Raw genomic sequence first — 20,218 nt, forward strand, 5'->3', positions numbered from 1 at the left:
TCATTTTCTCAGGGAATGGGAGAAGGTTCATTTTTCAGGACTTTGCTGTCATGCCCTGTGAGGAAAAGCAGAGTGAATGCAGCCATGTCCTGCTGTACAGGTGCCAGACAGAGCACTCCAGCTCGCAGGGCTCCCTTGCACGAGCTTAGTACAGCACTTGGACATTCCCTTTCTTCATCACTCATTCTCTTTTGTGATAGTGCAAACACCTCCTTGTGAAGCCATAAGACCTCCTGACTTGCTGGTAAGCACTAAGTTGTACTGGATAAGGGAGAACTCAACACTTGTACAAGCCCTCACTTCTCCCCCAGGCTTCAAAGGTGTTGTATATCGGTTCTATTATGGTACCCCCTGTCCTCACCCTGAAAAAGTGGGGTAACCTCAGGAATATGTGTTTGTACATGGATGTCATGTTCAAAGAGGTTTTTTTTTTTAGAAGGGCCTGTTGTGATAGGACAAGAGGTAATGGCTTTAAACTAAAAGAGGGTAGATTCAGACTAGATATAAGGAAGACATTTTTTACAATGAGGGTTTACAATTTTTTACAACTGGCACAGGTTGCCCAGATAGATAGGTGGTAGATGCCCCACCCCTGGAAACACTCAAGGTCAGGTTGGACGGGGCTGTGAGCAACCTGATCGACTTGAAGATGTTCCTGCTCATTGCAAGGGGTGTTGGACTAGGTGACCTTTAAAGGTCCCTTCCAATCCAAACGATTCTATGATTCTATGTTTTTTTACCAGGCTAATTCCTTTAAAATACATATTTTCTGGTCCCAATGTAAAACACCATAACATTTATCTTTATAACATCAGGTGAGTCTGCCGTAGCCATTGCTGAGCTGTGAGGGGGTATAAACAGGATTGGAAAGGTTTCTTCTGACTCCTCTGAATGGCTCTCGTCAAAGTGGGACTGGGGAGGCAGGGGGACTATGAATGTTCAGAAATAATATTATTGGCTTGAAAATCATGTAAAAAATACCCAGAAGAATCAATTTGCTTTCCACCGACTCCCCCTTTTGTTTCCCACCCTTTTGCCATTGGATTCCTTAGGATAAGTGCAGAACACTTTTCTCCAATTTAAACTACATCAGATGTGTTTTAAAATTAAATCCTTAATTCTTCACATGATCATGTAACTCCAGAAGCTGAAGCTTTACAATGCACATAAACAAGCTGGGTAAGCTGACAAACACACAAGGTGTGCATCATCAAAATAAGGAAAAAGCCTTCTGTCCTCTTCAGGCCAGGCAGCAGCAGAGTTGGGACTCAGCCTTGGGTAATGAGTTGGTCTTGTTTGGTCCTAGAGTAGCACTGCTGACTCATGCTTCCTACTCAGGAAAGAGGGTTAGTAAAAGAGTAGCCCACAAAATGGTGTATTAAGAATGCTGTTATTAGGTCAAGGCATGAGGTATGTTAGAAAAGGCTCCCACAAAGAGCCTATTGCCTCTCTACCTGAGTATTACAGTTTAGACTGGCATTGAGCCTTTCACTGTACCAAAATGGTCCTCTCTTGGGTGGTTAATGCCCACCCTCCTGTCCCGAACATGCCACTCTCTCTTCCCACCTAGATCGATCTCAGGTCAGCTGCTGAATACTGCTTTCCTCAGCAAGCAGAAAAAAAAAATCACTTCACACAAAATCTTTTATGGGAAGTGAGGGAAATATTAACTCATTGCACTGCATGTATTCCTTTTCTTTGCCAAAATACATATTAAGTTCACACCTTAAATCACTTTGATGCTCAGGCTTTACGATCATCCCAAATGTTCCCTTTAAAAATTGAGAGATCAAGAGCTCCTATAGCTTTTCAAGAGAACTATAGTTCTGAGCTGGTTCCTTTACCTTTGTCTTTGACTTTAGCGCTCTCCTTAGCCTTGTTCCATGTCCTCTGACCTGATATACCTTGCACATTTACAGACTTGGCTCTAGTTTTCCCCCTGGAGCTTGTTCTTCATGTGTCCTGCTCCATCTGGCACTCACTTCCTCTGTCTATCAAGATGCATCCTCTTTTTGAATGTGCCTCTCAAATCTTCCCGTTTGCAGTTATCCTAAACCCATTTGAGGGCTGTATCCATGTACTTTCATCTTTGCCTTGCAAACAAAGTGGATTTTATCTTCTCTGTTAGTCTCTGACCAAGTATTTTCTGACTCTCCAGGTGATAAAGCCATATTATTATGTTGTGAATGCTAGCACCACTTTCCTGCATACAACCCTCAGCAATATTTTTTTTTGTTCTTTCCTCCTAGAGATTCATGATGGGTATGCATTTACCTTGATTATGCATTGACCATGCACATGGTTAATAACCATATTTTCATACACCATTTTGGCAACTGCACAATATTAATCTTGCTTTGAAATGATGGCTCTCACTATTCAATAGATCAACTTGTTACACTGAAGATCACGTCATTCAGTCACTAGAAGTTATCCATTTCACATCTCCACCAACCAGAAATATGTCCATTTTTGCCGAACAGTAGTTACTGAGCTACACAGACTTCCAAGGGAAGAAATGGAGAGCTGGGTCACCTGGGTGAGGTCAAGGACATCTCATAGACCTAATACCATACAAGCATGGCAAAATTTGCAGGAGTCTGTGTCTAGCCTAAGTCATGGTTCTCCCTTGTTCTGATGAGAAAGGGAGGAACAATACAGCCACTGCTGGCATAGAGGCCTTTGTCCTCAGCGCTTCCTTCAGTTCAAAGGGGAAAAATTTAGCTGTGATAACCCGCCTCTGCCCATCCTTTCTCTGCCCAGTTGCACGGAAAGAGCAGCCGCCATCACAAGGACTAGTTTTATATCTCAGACTGGGTTGCAGTGCTCCAGGGTGGAGGTCAGGAAGCACAGCATCTCCAGTCTAAGCTGAGCTGGACAGGAGGAGCAGCATTACCTTGGGTGGACATCAAAGTGTAGACTTCAGCCTTACCTCCTGCCCATTCCCTTGCTCTGGAAAAGCTCCTATGTCTAGCCTACGTAATTTTCCACCCCATTTGCCACCAGCCCCTGACAGTGGCTGGGCTTCCGCAGGAGAACACAGTTTTTCTCCACTCTACTGGTGCCCATTTCCTTATGTAAGGCACCACTTTCCTTCTTGTGGTACGGGGAGAATGAAAGTCTTTTTATTTCCTTCGCCTGCTAAGTTGGAGCAGTGTCAATTTAGTTCTCAGGCAGCGTGTCACACCAGCAAATAAATAAATAAACCCCAATGATCCCCTACAGCTTTCACAGGCCTGCACTTCAGCATTTGATTTCTGAGGCTCCCACTGTAGCTAATTGGAAAGGTAAGTTAACGTTTTGTTTCTAAGTGCTCTACGTGACATATAAACTATCTTGTGTACGTACAACATGAGCAGGGCATTTAAATGCTTATAACATGGCTAGGTATTGGTAAGTGTTTAAAGAGAAATAGAGTCCCTGAGTCCAACCCCCCAGTGCATGGCTGCATTTCTGAGTCACATTTTTTGTTTGAAATCCTTCTGGTTCATAAGAAGACAATTAGACAATTTTTTTTAGCCCCTAAAACAATTTTGCCTTTTATTTTTCTAGAGTTCATGAACAATGGGTTTACAAATGGCAAGAGAGGTGGTTACAGCATGTGATCGTAACCAGCAGCTTAGCACGTCTGGAAGGATTGTAACAGCCGCAGTGACACCAAGCCTTTTGCGCTCAGAGGTGACAGATGTGCCAGTGAGGTTCAGATGTCTGTGGTGTCACAACTGCTTCAAAGTCAGGGGCCTGACTGCACAACAGTTTACTATCGTGTGGGTGTGTTTGCGTGCAAACTGTGGATTTTCTGGTGTGGGTTCTGGGCTCTGGCAGCAAGTGGTGCTGCAGTGTGGCTGTGAGCCACAGCCTGAAAGCCAGAGCATCCTGGGGAGATCAGAGGAGGCAGGGCACTGCAGACGCCCTCTTCCTGCTGAAGCTTTTTGGCCATGCTGGACAGAGAAAATACTAGTTATTTAAGAATTAAAGTCTGCATCAAGTCAGTATCAGTTTAATAGTGAGAGGAAAGGTTACAGTATTGGTTTTCAGCAGTAAATATTGATGTAATACCTCTCAAAATGAAGATGAAACTATTATAGGCTCTTAATTACGTGCCACATAGGCATCATGCAATAGATTTGGTTAATCAAAATCTTGATGACACCCTATGGAAGAAGGAAATATACACAGTTTATTGGGCAGGGAGGTTAACAGAGTGAGCCTGGAGTAACGGAAATTTTATCGCATGTAAAGAAGACAGCATTAGACGGATCCAAGTGGCTCTCTTAACAGAAAAAAGCATGGCTTACTTCTGGGATTGGTACAGGAATAGAAATAAATCAAAGAAAAATTATTTGCAATAATTACAGAACAGTATTCTTGGCGAAAGAGACCTAAATATGACACTGGCAAAACAGGGTTCAACACATTTTAAATTGGCTTAATCCAAGAAGCAGCATGATGTCTCACAGATACGATACAAAGGACGGAAGCTTCTATTATTTCTGTTAACAAAGTACATCTGGAAGCCTGTAAAGTTATGACAAGTTTTTATGGGCTTAAGTTTGTTCAGTACTTCTTTCTTTTGAAAATAATTTTTTTTTTTTTTTTATTCTGAAGGTAGCCAAAAGGAGAACAAACACACATGTATCTGTGTAAAATAAGAAGCCAAAATAGTTTGTAATCTTAAATATCATGTTAGAATACTTTTAATTAATAGGAAGACTCAATCGTCATTGTCTTTCACCTGGATGAGGTGAGAAAAAAGCCTTGCAGATTTTGAGGAAGGGTTTGGAAAACAGAAGCCACATCAACACTGGAATGTTATCTCATGAGTAGGCTGTTCGTCTCCACTCCCCATGCTGCTGTAGGGTTGTGTGCTGGGGCCAGACCCTTGGTCACTGTAAGAGGCTGTGTTTTTCTGAAGCTGATGCAGTCTCCAGGGTGCTGTCCTGACTTAAACTCCCAAAGAATCTGACCTAATATATTACACAAGATAATATGGCTGATGTAAAGAGGACATACATTTATATCCTTGTTGGCCACCTGTCTGTTCGGCAGCAGCAACGTTGACACCACAAAGGGTGGCTGCAAACAAAGACATTGATGGCATTTGTTGCTATGGCAGGTCCAGATGAAGCCACAAGTTTAGAGTTACATAGCAAAAAATGACTCAGTATCTCCTCTTAATAACATCCTTGGATTTCCTGCACCCAGTAGCTATCAGATTTGACTCTTTCATGTGGAAAGTCCTTTTGTGAAAAAAACAAAAATAAAAAAAATATATAATACTGTCACTTAGTAACTAGAATACTGCAAAATAGTTCAGTTCATTCCACTTAATCTATAGTTATTTGTATGCCCTTTATCGCTGCTCTGTCTTGAGACTGATTCTGAACTGAAAAATGGTAGTATAAATCCAGAATAGCTCAACTGATATGGTAGAGATGGATAGATTACTCTGAGTATAAGCTGTTGTATTTTCATTTTTCAAGCTGTGTAAAGGCCAGTATTTACTTCCTTCTCCAAAGAAGGTAATTTATCTAATTTTTAATAGAACTCATCACTTACTAGAACATAAAACATGAAGTAGGCTGTTATTCAATATAGTTAGAGCAACAGTTTGTCTGGGTTTTCTTGTTCTGTCTGGAAATTTTGTCTGGATAGAACTTAAGATCTTTTGCACATATTACAGGATTTCTGCGTATCAGCCCTAATGCAGCAGCAGGTCTGATGATGCTGATTAAGTATCCACATCCACCTAGTACACATGCTCTTTACACAAGCAGAGCAGTCACCACACAATGCACATGCAGATGTGTTTCTGAAAGGAAAACCTGGACAAAAATACAGCAGTACTAATGAAATTATAATATTACAGAGTACTATAATCCAAAACAGTTTTAAAAAGATGTGGCATATTGTAAGGAAGTCCCTCAAAAATGTGAAGTTCTCAATTCTTATAATATAGAATCTTAAAAAAAACCCAAAACAAATGTATTCTTTTATTTTTCCCTTTAGGTCTTTATTTTCAATATTACAGCTGCTTTAGGTCAGCCTTAACTTTACCATCCTTGTTCCATCATATCTGTGCAGATATTAAGACTACATAGGAAAACCTATTAATCTGTAGCAGGTGCGCCTGAAGAACTAGAGAGAGCAGTATCTAGGGGGCTGGGTCAATAGCTTCCTCTCTCTCTTGTCTTGGTAAGCCAAAGCATAATTTGTTGCTTCTTAACTTTTTATTAGGAAGCTAATTTGATGGGTTCTTCTTCCAGTGTCCACATGAGATGAACTTGTCCTTCAAGAATTTTATGGAACCCCAGTATTACCCTGTGCAGGTGAAGCAAAGGGAAATTGCTATATTGTGTGAAACATCTTTCAGGCCAAAAAATAAGAATCATGGTTCTATGACAAAATTAGTACCTTACTAACCCACTAGTTTCATGTTTATGCAAGCAGGGTTTTTTTCTGATGACAAGAAAGAGGTAAGATTATTTCAAGCTAGCTTATGAAAAAAATAATGCAATTTTCTTGTGTTTTCTTGGCCAAAGATGAAAAACTTAAAGGTTTCACAATTTCTTCACCATGTAATCCCACCTTGCTGCTGTCAGTATCTTAATGGTCTATTGATTGGATCTTGCTACCTACTATTTTTAAGGAAGTATTATTACTCTGTTAGGGCAAACACATAAAACTGCTTTTAAAGGCCTTTTAAAAGTTTTGTGATTTTTCAAAAGCTTCTTAGAGGTTTATCAAGCTCCAAGACAACTGGAATTATCTCTGCAGTATTCTCTCTGTGTTTCTGAGACAGTCAATTAATCTGTGGCAAGCGAAGTTTTCAGTCATCTTCAGAAAGAGACAGAGGAGGAGTATCTTGCATGAATCAGTGCACAAAATTAGTTGGAGACCTCTTATCTTTTACATTCATCCAAACTGTGAGACCATGTGATGCCTACAAGTGGGTTTTTTAATGTCAGGTCCCAGAGGTGAACCAGTATGTGATGGAGTGTGTTGCATCCAGGGTGATCTGTTCAAAAACTGAGACTTCAAGAACATGACTGGGTTCCTACAAGGTACGTGGTGCTTGTTCTGCAGTTTTCTCCTCGATCCTCTGACTTAGAAAGAAAAATTCAACTTCATAAAACTTTTACTATTTCCTCCATTGCTTACATCTCCCAACGGAAGGAGCACACGAGACTGACTGAGGGACCTAGCAGATCTTGTGGTCTTCCACTTCTCCTTTAACAGCCTTCCCAGAAATGTCATTCCTTCTGCAAATCCATCCTTTACTGCTCTTTCCTGAAAGTAAGAGGGCGGTGAGATTCATGGAGAATCAGATAATTCATTGGGGCAGAATAAATAGGTATTAGAGAGTAAAGGAAATTAAGCTGCATACATTCATCCTTCTGCTTGTTACTTGCCTTACAGGAGCGTCACCAAGATTAAGGGGGAAGTGATAAAATTGGAGCAGTATTCTCCCATTCAGACTTCACTTTTCCCTAGCAGAGATTCACGAGAATCACATGCCTCCTGCACACAGAGCAGAAGCAGACAATAGTGCACTTGCTTCTAGTGTATGGGTACTGCTTCCAACAGAATGGGAATTAATAGCAAATTTGAAAAAGCCATGAATTGTGGTACTTTTCATGTGTTATTTCAGCAGAATTCATCACCTCTCCCCCTTATTCACTGTAAATAAACTGTACAAGTCCAACGATGCACGGAGTTCACTGTAAAATTCGGGTGGTTCTTTGTGATCCATCCCTCCTCTCCTCATTCTGAAATCCTGATGAGGAAAGTGCAGGAAATACCCCAGGAGATCATATCATAAGCAGGAGCTATGTACAGGTCTGTGAGGTCAACCGATGAGAGGATGGGAAGAGCATATATATTACATTAAATAGAAAAACAATGAAAGTCAATCTCTGAAGTCCTATTTTTTTGAGAGTAGCAGAAAGACTGAAATGGGAAAACAAATATGAAGATGGTGCTCTGAACACCTCAAAGCACTGTGGATTATTCATTTTTCTTTATATCATCATCATAAACTGAAAAGAAAGAAGAAAAAAAGCCTATATTGGGCAATACATCATTTCCCCAACACCTCCCACACTTGCAAACACTGAACATGTAATATTTGATGCAAGCAAGTTTTATAGTGTCTAAAGCAACACTTAAGTTTGTAAAAGAGCTCATTTATTCCTTCTGCTGCTTTTCATTGCATTTACTATAGGTCTGAAGTTTGGCAAGAATTGACTTGTTAACAAGAAGGTAAGAATGTGCTCCATTAAATCACCAGGAATAAAACTGGCAAATATTGACCTATCTGAAATGAGATGGTGAGAGGTGAGAGAAACGCACAACAATACACTTAGATTCTTACGTGAGATTTTTTTTGAATTTGGGTTTTTGTGCTTCTGTAGTTTCTTTGTGAGCTGAATAAGGGACAATACAAAGAACTCTCTGAGCTCAAAACAATACCTTCTCCACCTTACTAAAACCTAGCCAAAGAAGAAAAAAAGGAGAAGGAAAACAAAGTTATTAAAACTGGAACCTATAAATCCACAAACAACTCTGAGAGAAAGAATAACTCAACAACTTTCTCATAAATCACGAGTGTAAGGTTTGGCTTTTACAAGCTACCACTCATGTTGCTAGCCCTGTTTCCAAGTGGCTCCTTGTGCTTATGAATCTGTCCATCTTCAGGTTAAATTTAGTCAGATTGAGTGAATTTTGGAGTTTACCTTGGGCATTTGTAGCATACTGGCATCCTAATCTATGACCAAAGTGCTGTAAAATAATTTGCTATACAAGTAAGAAACAGTACTATTTACAAATAGAAGCTTGCAGGATAAAACTTTAGGATTTGAACACATAGACTACAACATCTATTTTGGAGTGCTGGCACAAATGAATGATTGTGCTCACTGCTAATCGCATTTATTTTAAATTTTAAACAAAGCAATAAAGTTGGCCCACAAGTGGAAGAAAGGGATATTAAATGTTTATCAGTATAATCCTATTGTTTTAACAGCGTAATGCATAATAATTCTTAACTATAAATATACTGCTGACACTTGCCAAAGTGTCAGCAGTATGACTAATAAAAATGTATAGCGTATTAGGAGAGCACTTTATAACACGATAAATGCTAATGTGGCATAAAAAGGTGAAAATGAGTGAGAGCAAAAGAGTGAGACCACAATGAGGAACGTAATGGTTTATAGTGACCAGATGACTGCAGGGCTATGACTATTATTTATCTGGTTGCTCATCAGCCTCCCATTCCTCCCTTTTGTTCTCAGCATTTACTTGTTGCATGCTCAGAAGTTTTGGGCACAACAAGGATTTCTATGTTACCTGTTTGTCTCTGTGTGTAGAACTATTAGTCTTGAGTGGGGTTTGTGAATCCTGACACAGTACAAGTAACTGGTGAAAGTAATTAATAAAAATAGCCTGAAATACAGTAGGGAGCAGGGAGACTGGGGGACAAAGATGACAGTATAAAGAAAGAAGACTGCAAGACTCTCATCTGATGCAGATGTGGTCAGTAGCGGCCCTTCTTTGTAGCACAGGTATCGCTCGCAGATATATGGGCTGCTCACATGTATTGACTTTCTGGCTACGCCACAGCCAATCAATATGAGACACAATGGAGGAGAGAAAGACTCTGAGTCCTTGAAAAGTGTAATGGGCTTAAGCTGTCAGTTTGGTGAATAAATATATGGCAAATATTTATTGATGTGACATGACAGAAAACTGATGCTTCTTTGTTTGGGTTCATATTTTCAGCATTTAATATGTGTAAATGTGTAGTATGTCTCTGATGTATAGTTGTTTCTTAACTTAAACATACGTAAATGGCAGGCAGAATCTGTTCTGGTTTTTTCCCCAGATGAATTAAGTCTAGGCTCCATAGACTGTCTGATGGAAAACGGAGAGGACAAGAGCCTTAAAGGTTCAGTTCAGACCCAGATCTAAAATAAGTAGATGGTATCAGAAGTTAAGAACCTAACAGGATAAACTTATCCCTTCACCATTTCAAGGCAGTTTAAATTTACATTAACCTTTATGTATTTTCTAACAATATCCTAAAGAAGAAATCCTACCAACTCTGCAGGGAAACTGGAGTTTCCATGACCCTTTCTCCTTGAGTTTGTTGGGCAGCCTGAACTTCCTTCCTGACCTGTTCACATGTACGCTGGCTGTAGGGCCAGTTTTTCCTGTGGATAAAGCTGCTCTAAGTATGTGTTGTAGACTTATCTGGTGCCCTAGGCACTCAAATGCTCTTAAATACTCTCAACTACCATCCTCTGTGCAATCAGAAACAAGTCCATCCAACACACTCTACTTGGTTAAGCCAGACGGAAACAGCGTAAGCAGAAGAGTTATGACTTTAGATGGCATATTGTAATATGCACTCCATGCACGTCTATGACATTTTGTAAGTGATAAATGAAATAATAAATGTAAACAGCCATTATATAGCAAGGCAATTAATTATTTGGGTTTTTACCAGTTAGACAAATATTTATTATAATGATTAGTAGAAGCAACAGGTATATACATTCATGAAACATTACTGTTTTCTAATTAAATTATAATAAGATGCAAATTACTGTGATTTGTTTGTTATTGCTATAAAACTGAACGTGACCTGCTAAAATAGAGTTTGTTGGTTTTAAGTGACACCTACATTTATGAGGTTTGTATTTGAAAACTGATAAGTAATGGTCATCCTATTTTCCATAAATTTATGAAGTTACTAAAGTCAATAAAAAGATCCTCACTTCTATATAATTCGATATATCACATATATAGATTGGTATATGTCATAGTCAGTATCTCATGTTGGAATTAACATCAGGATGGTAAAATAGGTAGAATGACCTTGGCATACTAAGAGGACCTTAAAAGGTCAAGAGTTTATGCACTTCTTTCAAGAGGAACCTATGCAAAATTCCTCACAAAAATCTGTAGTGGATTATAGATGAATTGACACAATGCCATACATTCAGAATTCATCTTTTAAAATGTTGCAGACTATTAAGGGAAAAAAGAGGGAGAACAACAAAATTTTTGAGGCTTTAGTTAGAGGGAGAAAAATCCATTCTTCACAATTATGAAAATGTACTGATTCCTAATTTCCTGAACTGAACCCTACACTGTCATCATAAAAAGAACTATAAAGGTGTGAAATATCCCATTTCATCACAGACGACCCCATTTTTATACTTACCTCAAAAGACTTCTTCACTGGTTTTCTTTTAATCTTATTCTGGACTACATGTGTCCACATATGGAGCTACTCTGGAAAATGCTATAAATTTACATGCTCCTTTTATCCCAAATATGAAGACAAACCCCAAGGCAAAGACGTGGCTTTTTTCTCCCCATGAATCACAGTGGAAAAGCCTGCTAACCCCACTGGCCAGACTCCTACGCTCTCCAGTCTCTCCATCTGCTCACTTAACTGCTCACAGAGAAACTCTTCCTCACTTTTACAAAACAATTTTCGGGGAAACATCATGCTTTAGCTCCTTCCACAGTAAACTGCTTCCTTGTTGATTTATTGAAAAATCAGGTGTTGTAAATAATTGTAGGGACCTATTTTTTACTATGAATGAATAACGGTCTAGATATCTGCTAAAAATCACTTTGTTTCATCATAAGCCTTGATGTGCCAACTACGAAGTTTACCCAAAACTGAAGTCATGTTACACTGGACCTCCAAAACCTGGAAGGGAGGTTATGGCCATGTTTGAACATTTGGTGCTTTATGTTCATATCTATTTTTACCTTTTCAAAGAACAGGGGTGGCACTTCAGCACTTGCAAATCACATGTGACATACCAGTGTAATGCAGTTGCAAGCTGAATTGAGTCAGCCCTTCTGGATGTAGACCTTTTAGAGGGCTCTGGGTACACAGAAGTATGAGAGAGTGTTTCTCCTGCCTGCCCAGGACATCATTTCTTGCATTCCTGTTCCTGTATGCACAGAGAGGGGCCATGTGTTGCCTCTCAGAGAAGAGATACGAGGGAAAAACTCTGTGCTGTGTTGTATCCTTGCCAGAGTAAAAAACTATGTGGACTGGAGCCCAGTTCCCTCCCATAGCTACAGTATGGGAGAAAGGATGGAGTATTTGACCTGTACACATGTCTAGTATATCCAAATTCATGTGCTGGCTTAGTTAGCATCTTCCCTGGTGGAGTAGGTTCAGCAGATAATGATGGAAAACTGCCTCCACCACCACTAGACTCCTAGGCTTATGGACTTCTGAAAGATTGTGTCTCAGTCCATATCAACAACTATATACAATCACTGGTGAACTAGGCACATGACAGATAGTTTATGGATCTACGTACTCTGGATGGCAAAAAAACCTCATCGCTGGCATAGAGATGGCTCTGAGGCTGGATCCAATCACAGACCACTGATTAAAGCTGAATCCAAACAAAATAAGTTTCAGGTCAGGACAAGGAGAAGCAACTGAATGAATATGCAGCCACGGTGTGTCATGAGTAACAGCTGTGCTCCTCTGGCACAGCAGAGTCCTCCATGATAAAGGTAATTTTTTCATCTGTGAAGAGGATGATGTATCTTGGAAGCTGGTCTGAGATTGGCAAATGAATCCCTCCCAAAACACAGCACTGTCAGGAGTATGTGGTACACTTCACCCATCTTGCCTTCTCCCAGATCAATGAACAGCAAGGTGTACACTTATCTTTTAACCCTGATTCTAAGCGTTAATTCTAGATACTCCACTTCTAGAAAATGCTTTTCCTTCTGGAGGGAGGTTGCAATAACAAATGTGTGCCAGGCATTATTCCTGTTAATCAGTATGCTACTGGAAGACAACCAGGGACTATGCCAATGAGGAGAGTGTAAAAACCTTACCAGTGAGAAAGCCACTGGGGTTCGTTCTGTTATTTAGAGGGAATTCAACAGGCTTGTGGTGGATTACCTTTGTTGGTAGGATTTTCAAGAAGAGCACCTGTCCATACACCCAGAACTGAATATCCGACTCCATCCTAGCAGAAGGCAAGTTTCCAGCTTGCATGGCTGCAGAGATAATCTTCCAAAACTGTAATTAAAATTACAAAATCTGTCTGAATCTTACAACTGGACGAAACTCAGCGGTACGAACTTTTGTGGTCCAATCAATTTGGCCTCAATATGTCCTCCTACTACTTAATCACAGATTACTTTTGGTAGATAGGCATATGTGAGAGAGAAGACAAACTACAGTGGCCAATATGAGTGCTGCCAGAAAAGAAAGTCAGAAGAAAGAAGACATAGAGGAGTGAAAGAAGGAAGGAAGGAGATCAAGGAAGAAGAAAAGCAGAAGTAGTAATGTATTTGATGACAGCACACTGTACAAATAACAATTGCTTGGACCGTATATAAAGGACAGACTTAGCTTTTCTCCACCCATGCCCATGATCCGTCTGCCATCTTTTACCAATCAGTGAGAAGTCCCATGTGACTTGTGGGCAAATGTGGTGTCCAGAGTTCATTCTCTGCCTTGTGAACTGCAGTTTCACAATGCACCGCAGTCCCTGACCCCACTGGGAATTCCTGCCGTGGGCCCTGCACATCTCTCACACATACTGCAATCCCGCCAGCTCTGCAAAGGCAGGCTGATAAGGGTGTGAGAGAGACACCACCGGCATCTCAAATACGCTTACAGAACTTCTCCTCACCTCTAATTCCTGCAGCTTCGAGCATGCTTTCCTGGAAGAGATCACTCCGAAACTCGCACGCTGCCCTTTCTAAGGGAACCAGGCTTCTGTTCCTTGCCTTGTCCCTGAGGGACACAAGGGCTGTCCTCTCCACCATCTCCTGTGAGGACTTTGATTTGCCACTCCAACTTCCTTGTGAGGTATTTGCAGTGCTTGTATACGACATGGGCTCCAACTCCCTTTCTCTGATCTTCTGTCCAAAAGGACTTCATAACCATTTCCTTGTCTCCTCTCGTACCCCGAAAGGGTGCATCTTTCCTTATTTTCCTGCCTCAGCATTGTTTCCGCAGAGAGACAGCTTTTTTTCTCATCTCCTCCTGTTTTTTCTCCACGTGTCATAAAATTACCGCCTGGAACTCATTGAACAGAGTATCAGTGTTACGAATTTAATAAAATTCAAAAAGAGACTGTAAACATACATAATTTATACGGACATCAAACCCACTCAGCGTTATCAAAGTGAACAGCAAAACAAACAAATGAAGCTCATTTCCAAAATAAAGCCCACACAAATCCTCAAGACATAGCAACTATGATGTTTCAGGGTTTAAACTGATTTCTAATTGAGATTAGGTTGAGACCTAAAGCAGAGGGCAGATAATCCCACATCTGCCTAATACAAAGTTTCTTGCACCTTCTTCTGTCTGTTAAATTTCAAAGATGGAATACTGGACCAAACAGTTTTGGCCTTTCATCCCACCAATGCTATATTGCTCTGAAGGGATGCTTTGGGCTCCTTGCTCATCCTTTCCTGTTTTTTCGTGGGATCCTCAAACTCCGCAGCTTCCCCTTGCCTTCCTCCCCCAGCCCTCCCCATCCCTTCTAATCTCCAGAGGGGTTTCTATATTAGTCTGAGTGGCTGGGTAGGTCTCAGCCTCCATCTGGGGGGATTAAACTTAATTTATCCTCTTAATTTACCAACAACTTCCTCACTGAATCCTCTCCCTAGCTTTGCCTGCGCCCCAGCACTTGGCTACCGCGTCAGCTCCAGGGAAAACAGGGGAAAAAAGGACGAAACCGTGAACCCAAGTGTCAATGCCAATGCCCCCTGGGGAGAGCAGCAGCCGAGCTGTGGTCCCGCAGGACGGGAGGGAGCCGAGGCCGCCCCTCCGCGCAGGGGGAGGGCGGGGATGGGCAAGGGGTCCCCGCTGAGGAAGGGGTGACACACCGCCCCACCGTGCCCCAGGGCGGGGATCCCGAGTGCCCACCCCGCGGGCGGGGCCGGCCTGCCGAGGGGCTCCGCCGGCACGGGGGTCACCCGGCAGGGGACGCCCCGACCCCTCCACCAGGGCCGGGCCGGGGCGGGGGCCGCGGCCTGCGGCGCGGCGGGTGGCGGCGGCGCCCCGCGGGGGAGGTGCCGAGCCGTGCCTAGGGCCGCGGCGGCCGCCCCACGGGCGGCGGTAATCCCATCAAAGGGCCGGACCCACCCTCCTCCCCCCTTCCCTTCCTTCCCTCCCCGTCCCTGCCCGGCGCCGGTACAAGCCCCGCCGCTCCGCGCCGGCCCCAGCCCCGCTCCCCGCCCGGCTGCCGCTCTGAGGGGACGCGCGGCGGCGGCGGCGGCGCCCCTCGCCCGCGGCGGCGCCCCTCGCCCGCAGCCACCGGCCCCCACCTCCCCCGGTCGGGCGGCGGCGAGGGAACGCGGCGCACATGGAGGTACCGGGCCGCTGCCACCGCCGCTCCCGCTGCTTCGCCTGGCTGCTGCTCCTGGCTTCGAGCATCGGGTGCGCGGCGGTGCCGCCGCGGAGGAGCATCCCCCGCCGGCAAGGTAGGGCGGACGCCGGTGCCCGGGCGGGAGGATGTGCCCGGGCGGGGGGATGGCCTTGAGCGCCGCGCCCTGCACCCAGCAAAGTTTCGCGTCCCTTTAAAACTGGCGTTGCCGCGGGACGGGGGCTGGAGACGCCAGCGGGGTCCGGGCAGGAGCTCCGCCGGCCGGGCAGCGGTGGCAGGGCGGCGGGGCGGCGGGCGGCGGTGACGGGGTTGCGGGCGGCGGTGGCGGGGCAGTGCCCGCCGGCGGCCGCTCCTCGGGCGGCTGCTGGCTCTCGGGGTGAGGTGGCCGCGCTGCCGTGTGACATGAACTCGTCCGTGAGCTCCGGGCGGACCGAGCCCGCAGCGGGGGCGGCCGGGGTGCCCGGCGGGATGGGCGGTGCTCCCCGCCCTTCCCTGCGAGCCCCTGCTTTGTCCTTTCGCCCGGGGGTGGGGGAGGATGCCCAGGCCATGTCAGGGAATGTGCCGTCAGAAGCGGTGAAGTTGCAGAATCAGTGTGCGATCCAATTTCTCTGGCATTTTACACCCAATGCCGGTGGGTTCACTCAAGTTACTGACCAGGACCCGAGTGCTGCTACTGCGGAAGGAATTGGCAAAGATTTTATCCGTTTTTGCCAGGAGCCGGTAACCTGTGGTGCTGCGTAAGCAGAGTTAGGAGCCAGGTGAACCTCTGTGCCTGTCAGAGGTTTCCTGTCAGCAAGGCTGTGCTTTGGCTGTGACATTCATGTGTGTGGTAGCGGATAACCTGAGACACATAGTAAATGTGAAAGAAGAATGTCTAGGGAAGCAGTAACTCCATGAAAAAATGTAGTCGTTCTGTACCAGGCATGATGTGCGGTGCTTCAAGGTCATGCTTCTGGCAGAGCATTACCTGTGACCTGTGTGAGAGTACCCACGGCTGTCGCGGGGTTTTGCACGTTGATCAAGATGGTATGTGGTCCTTAGTGGTGGAAAGTTAAAAACCTGGACTCTGAGCAGCTTTTGCAGCCCCTGCAGTCTGCAGCATATGAAACAGTAAGGTGAAATGTGAACAGTGAGATAGGACACAGTGCATGGTGAAGTTTGACGTTCTGCATACTTAAAAAATTGTGGTGCTTAGAGAAAATACTAACACCCAGGACGGTTTCAAGCACTGAGACTATCCTGGAGTCTTTCAGGCCAGCGCCGATTTTTATCACTGACTTCATTGGTGTCAGATCAATGGAAAATGTAACAAGTTTAGTAAATTCTGCCTCACAAAGTGTTCGCAGGATCAGACCCTTTTTGTATATATTCCACAGTGTTAAAAGATTTGCATTGTTGTTTTTTAGAATCAGTACTGTGCATTCTCTTGCTCTTGTGAGAGGAAAAAAAAAAGCCTGTACAGTTGGAAACTTAATACTTAAATACAGCCTGAGCTTAAAGCCTTTACGGGACAGATGGCTAATTTTACTGGTCTGACCTTGTCTCTTAGGGATCTAGTCCCATGATCCTTGGTTATCATAATAGCTACCATTAAGTACTTGAGGAAATTAGATAGACAGTAGTTGTGAATGAGTTGATTAGTAGCTTGCCTTAAACTAGTGGATATGTGAAGTTAGGGATGGAAACGTGTAAATATTTTTAAAGATCCCTCTACCGTACTGGTGTACTTGTTTCCCCTGATCATGGCAGAATGACAGACCTAATGGAAATGTATTCTTATGCATTGAATAAAAACAGTTTAAAACTTGGAAACAAATAACCTGTAGTACTGTGGAGGAGAAGAATTAATTTGATAAAATTGTGTGTACGTTAGTTTTGTTAGCTACACATTTTATGTTAGTTTTTTTATATAACATATGTTATTTCAGGTTCATTGACTGATTCCGTCGTTCCTTTTCTGCTTTTTTTTTGCTGTATAAGGAGTAGCCAGTTTTGTATGGGAACAATTTTTTCAAAATCTATGCAAACATTTGAAAATCCACTTGTAGCAAGATTTGAAGAGGGAAATCCCCCAGACAGCTTGTGTGCAGCAGTGTGTGATTTAAGTCCCACCTGCGTTCTGCCAAGGGCTATTGTAATTGCAGGCTTCCAAGAATCCCGCAGCTGAGTCCCTACTGTGAACCGTTGCTGTCAAAACACTGAGAACAGGTATAGTTCCAGGTAGCTCACATCTTTGCCTTGTTCTGTAGCATATTACATGCAGGGCGGTTAAGAGTGAAAGGAAAGTGTCATTTACTCACACATCCAAAAGTAGCGGGTGAAGAAGAGATAAGATAGTAAAAAGTTCTTTGAGATTTTTTTTTTCCCATTCACTTTGCACTTTTAATAGCAATAGAAGTGAGGCTTGTACAGGAATTGTAACTGAGGTGAAAGAGAAGTGTTGTATTGAGAGAGAAGTGATAAGACCAGTTCATCTTCAATAAGTGGAGCTGACTGGGGGGTCCTGTGGGTCAAAAGAAAAAAAAAAGATAGTAAAATGCACCTCCGTTTTCCAAGTTTTTTGTTCAGGGCTCACCTTGCAAGGACCAATTTTGTAATCCCAAGAAAGCAGCGGAGTGAGAAATCTGTCTGTGAAGTTAAAAATAAAGCATATAATAAAATGGCAACAAATGCAACTTCTTAAATCAAACTTCAGGGGAAAAAGCTGTCGTGCTCAAATTCAAAACATCCTGCTGACTGCTAAACTCGTTTGAACATTTATGTACAGTTACATGATACATTTGCTGGAGACAAGGAAATGGGATGACAGACACTTTGGGAAGGGCTTAAAACAAATCCTTAGGCACCGTGTGGTGAATGGCGTAGTTGGGAACAGATTAAGCTGGGATTCTCTAAATCTTGTACTCCCAGAAGCTGGCACTCATGCTGCTGCTTTCACATTGTTTTCTTGCTTTTTTTGCCTTCTGCAAAGACACAGATTTTCACTACTTCTGTTCCAAGTTTCAGTCAACTGGTTGAAGGCTGGAAAGCCTAAACCTAGCCCCCACTGTGTAATATTACTACTAATATAAACACAATAATATTGAATTTTAATGGTTCTATGATTTTAGAGGGTTGTAGGGGAAAGAGCTGACCACTTAGCTGATTTCCCAGGGGTGTTCATGGGGTGAATTTGTTGCACTATATTGCATTCTTACTTTTTAAGTATCAGAGTGTAAAGTTCCAATGCCCTGTGAAATATTAAAACTGTTGAGTTGGTCTGCACAGGGAAAATAAAATATTCATATCTGAATCTTTTTTTTTATATTATGCTTGCCAGCTAATATAAACCGAGAATTGGGCTTGTATTGTATCTATTTCCCAGATGTCCGTAACGGGAGACATCACTGGCTTTGTGTGTAAATGCTGGAGGAATCAGACTGGTCAAAGTCTGAAGACTTTACGGGAGTGTAGCACTGAATATAAGGGCCAGATTTTCCAAAGAGCCCAGCTCTCTCATCAGCACTACAGTAAATGACTTTTTTTCCAAAGAACTTGGCACTGTGATACTTGAATTCTTTAGAAAATCTGACTATAATAAGAGCTGCTGGATATGGAACACTTTTGAAAGTCTAGCCCTATTTAGGTATCAAAATAGGTCAAACTGCCCTGAAAATCAAGTCTACAGATAGGGAAAATGTAGCAGTCTTTAGGAAGAGAGGTGCTTATTTGAGTTTTTAAAATATTACATTTTTTTTGAACAACAACAGAATAAGTTGTAATTCACTGCTATAATAAATTCTGCACATAAAGCATACAAGGGTAATGTTGATCTGCTGCTGAATGTCAAGTGTCTGAGGAAGGGAATGAGTCCAAAGCTGAATGATTCCTAACGTGAGGGCTGCAGAGCTGGCAGAGACGGTGTGTATATGTGAGCTAAAACTAATAAAGAACATGTGAATAATTAATTTTGGGGAAGATTAATATCTTTCTTTTGTTGTTTCAGACATAGGCCAAAACATGGGCTATCAGACTGTACTGTTCGATGTCTTCAACACCAATAAAATCGACCAAGCACTAATTATATATGTATGTTGTTTATTGCATTTGGGTGTAAGTTGTGTCACAATGTTGTGTGACATTTTCATTTTGATTGGACTTGCTGTTGTACCTTTGGCGCCCATCTCCTGGTAAATCCTGCTAGCGCTGCTCAATCCCGTCACCACCTCGTGCAGATACGAGCATTCCCCTAATACCCTCCAGGGCTGCAATGGGAATGCACTGAATTATTTCACTTGAGCGTGTTACTTGGTATCTGACAGCTAATCACTCATTCTGAAGTATGTTTTCTCATTTTAGTTAGTCTTATTCACAGCAAAACATATTCTGTCTTTTCCATTCTGGAATCGGAATCTTCCCCTGTAAAAGGAAACTTTTGGTAAATGTTTTTCTTGGACACCATTTTGCCAGTGCCCCCTCTAAGACTTCCATCAGTGTTGAGAAAGGTAAAAGTAGCCAATAAATTTAAAAAAAAACAATGGAATTATACCTATACCAGATATTGGGATTCCCAGTGATGCTTTGGAGAAAAGAGGTTGTTTTGGAGTTAAGGCACTAGAGTGAGCCTTGGCAAATCTTTCTATCCTGAGGCTGTCACAGACTTGCTTTGAGGGTTTTCCAGTCCTTCCCAGGCCAGATTTTCAGTTTTCAAAATGAGATTAGAGTGGTTTTGTGCTTTTATCCTTTTCCAGCCATGCCACATTGGACAGTAATAGGACTTCTGTAGGGTGCTCAGCACAGCTGTACCCCAATTTTAGTCAAGGCTGCCAGGCATTACG

The 20,218-nt window shown here is 42.7% G+C and overlaps 1 protein-coding gene across 1 annotated transcript in view; it reads left to right on the forward strand.

Annotated features, from left to right (window-relative positions):
- The first annotated feature begins 15,332 nt into the window (after positions 1-15,332).
- The window catches only part of EGFLAM (EGF like, fibronectin type III and laminin G domains), a 73,489-nt gene continuing 68,603 nt past the window's right edge, over positions 15,333-20,218 (forward strand). The window contains exon 1 of the mRNA XM_068422999.1: positions 15,333-15,498. Within this exon, the coding sequence (XP_068279100.1) occupies positions 15,381-15,498 (118 nt within the window). The 5' untranslated portion in view covers positions 15,333-15,380. The remainder of the gene's footprint in view (positions 15,499-20,218) is intronic.

Source organism: Nyctibius grandis, chromosome Z (genome assembly GCF_013368605.1).
Source record: "Nyctibius grandis isolate bNycGra1 chromosome Z, bNycGra1.pri, whole genome shotgun sequence".
Taxonomy (NCBI): Eukaryota; Metazoa; Chordata; class Aves; order Nyctibiiformes; family Nyctibiidae; genus Nyctibius; species Nyctibius grandis.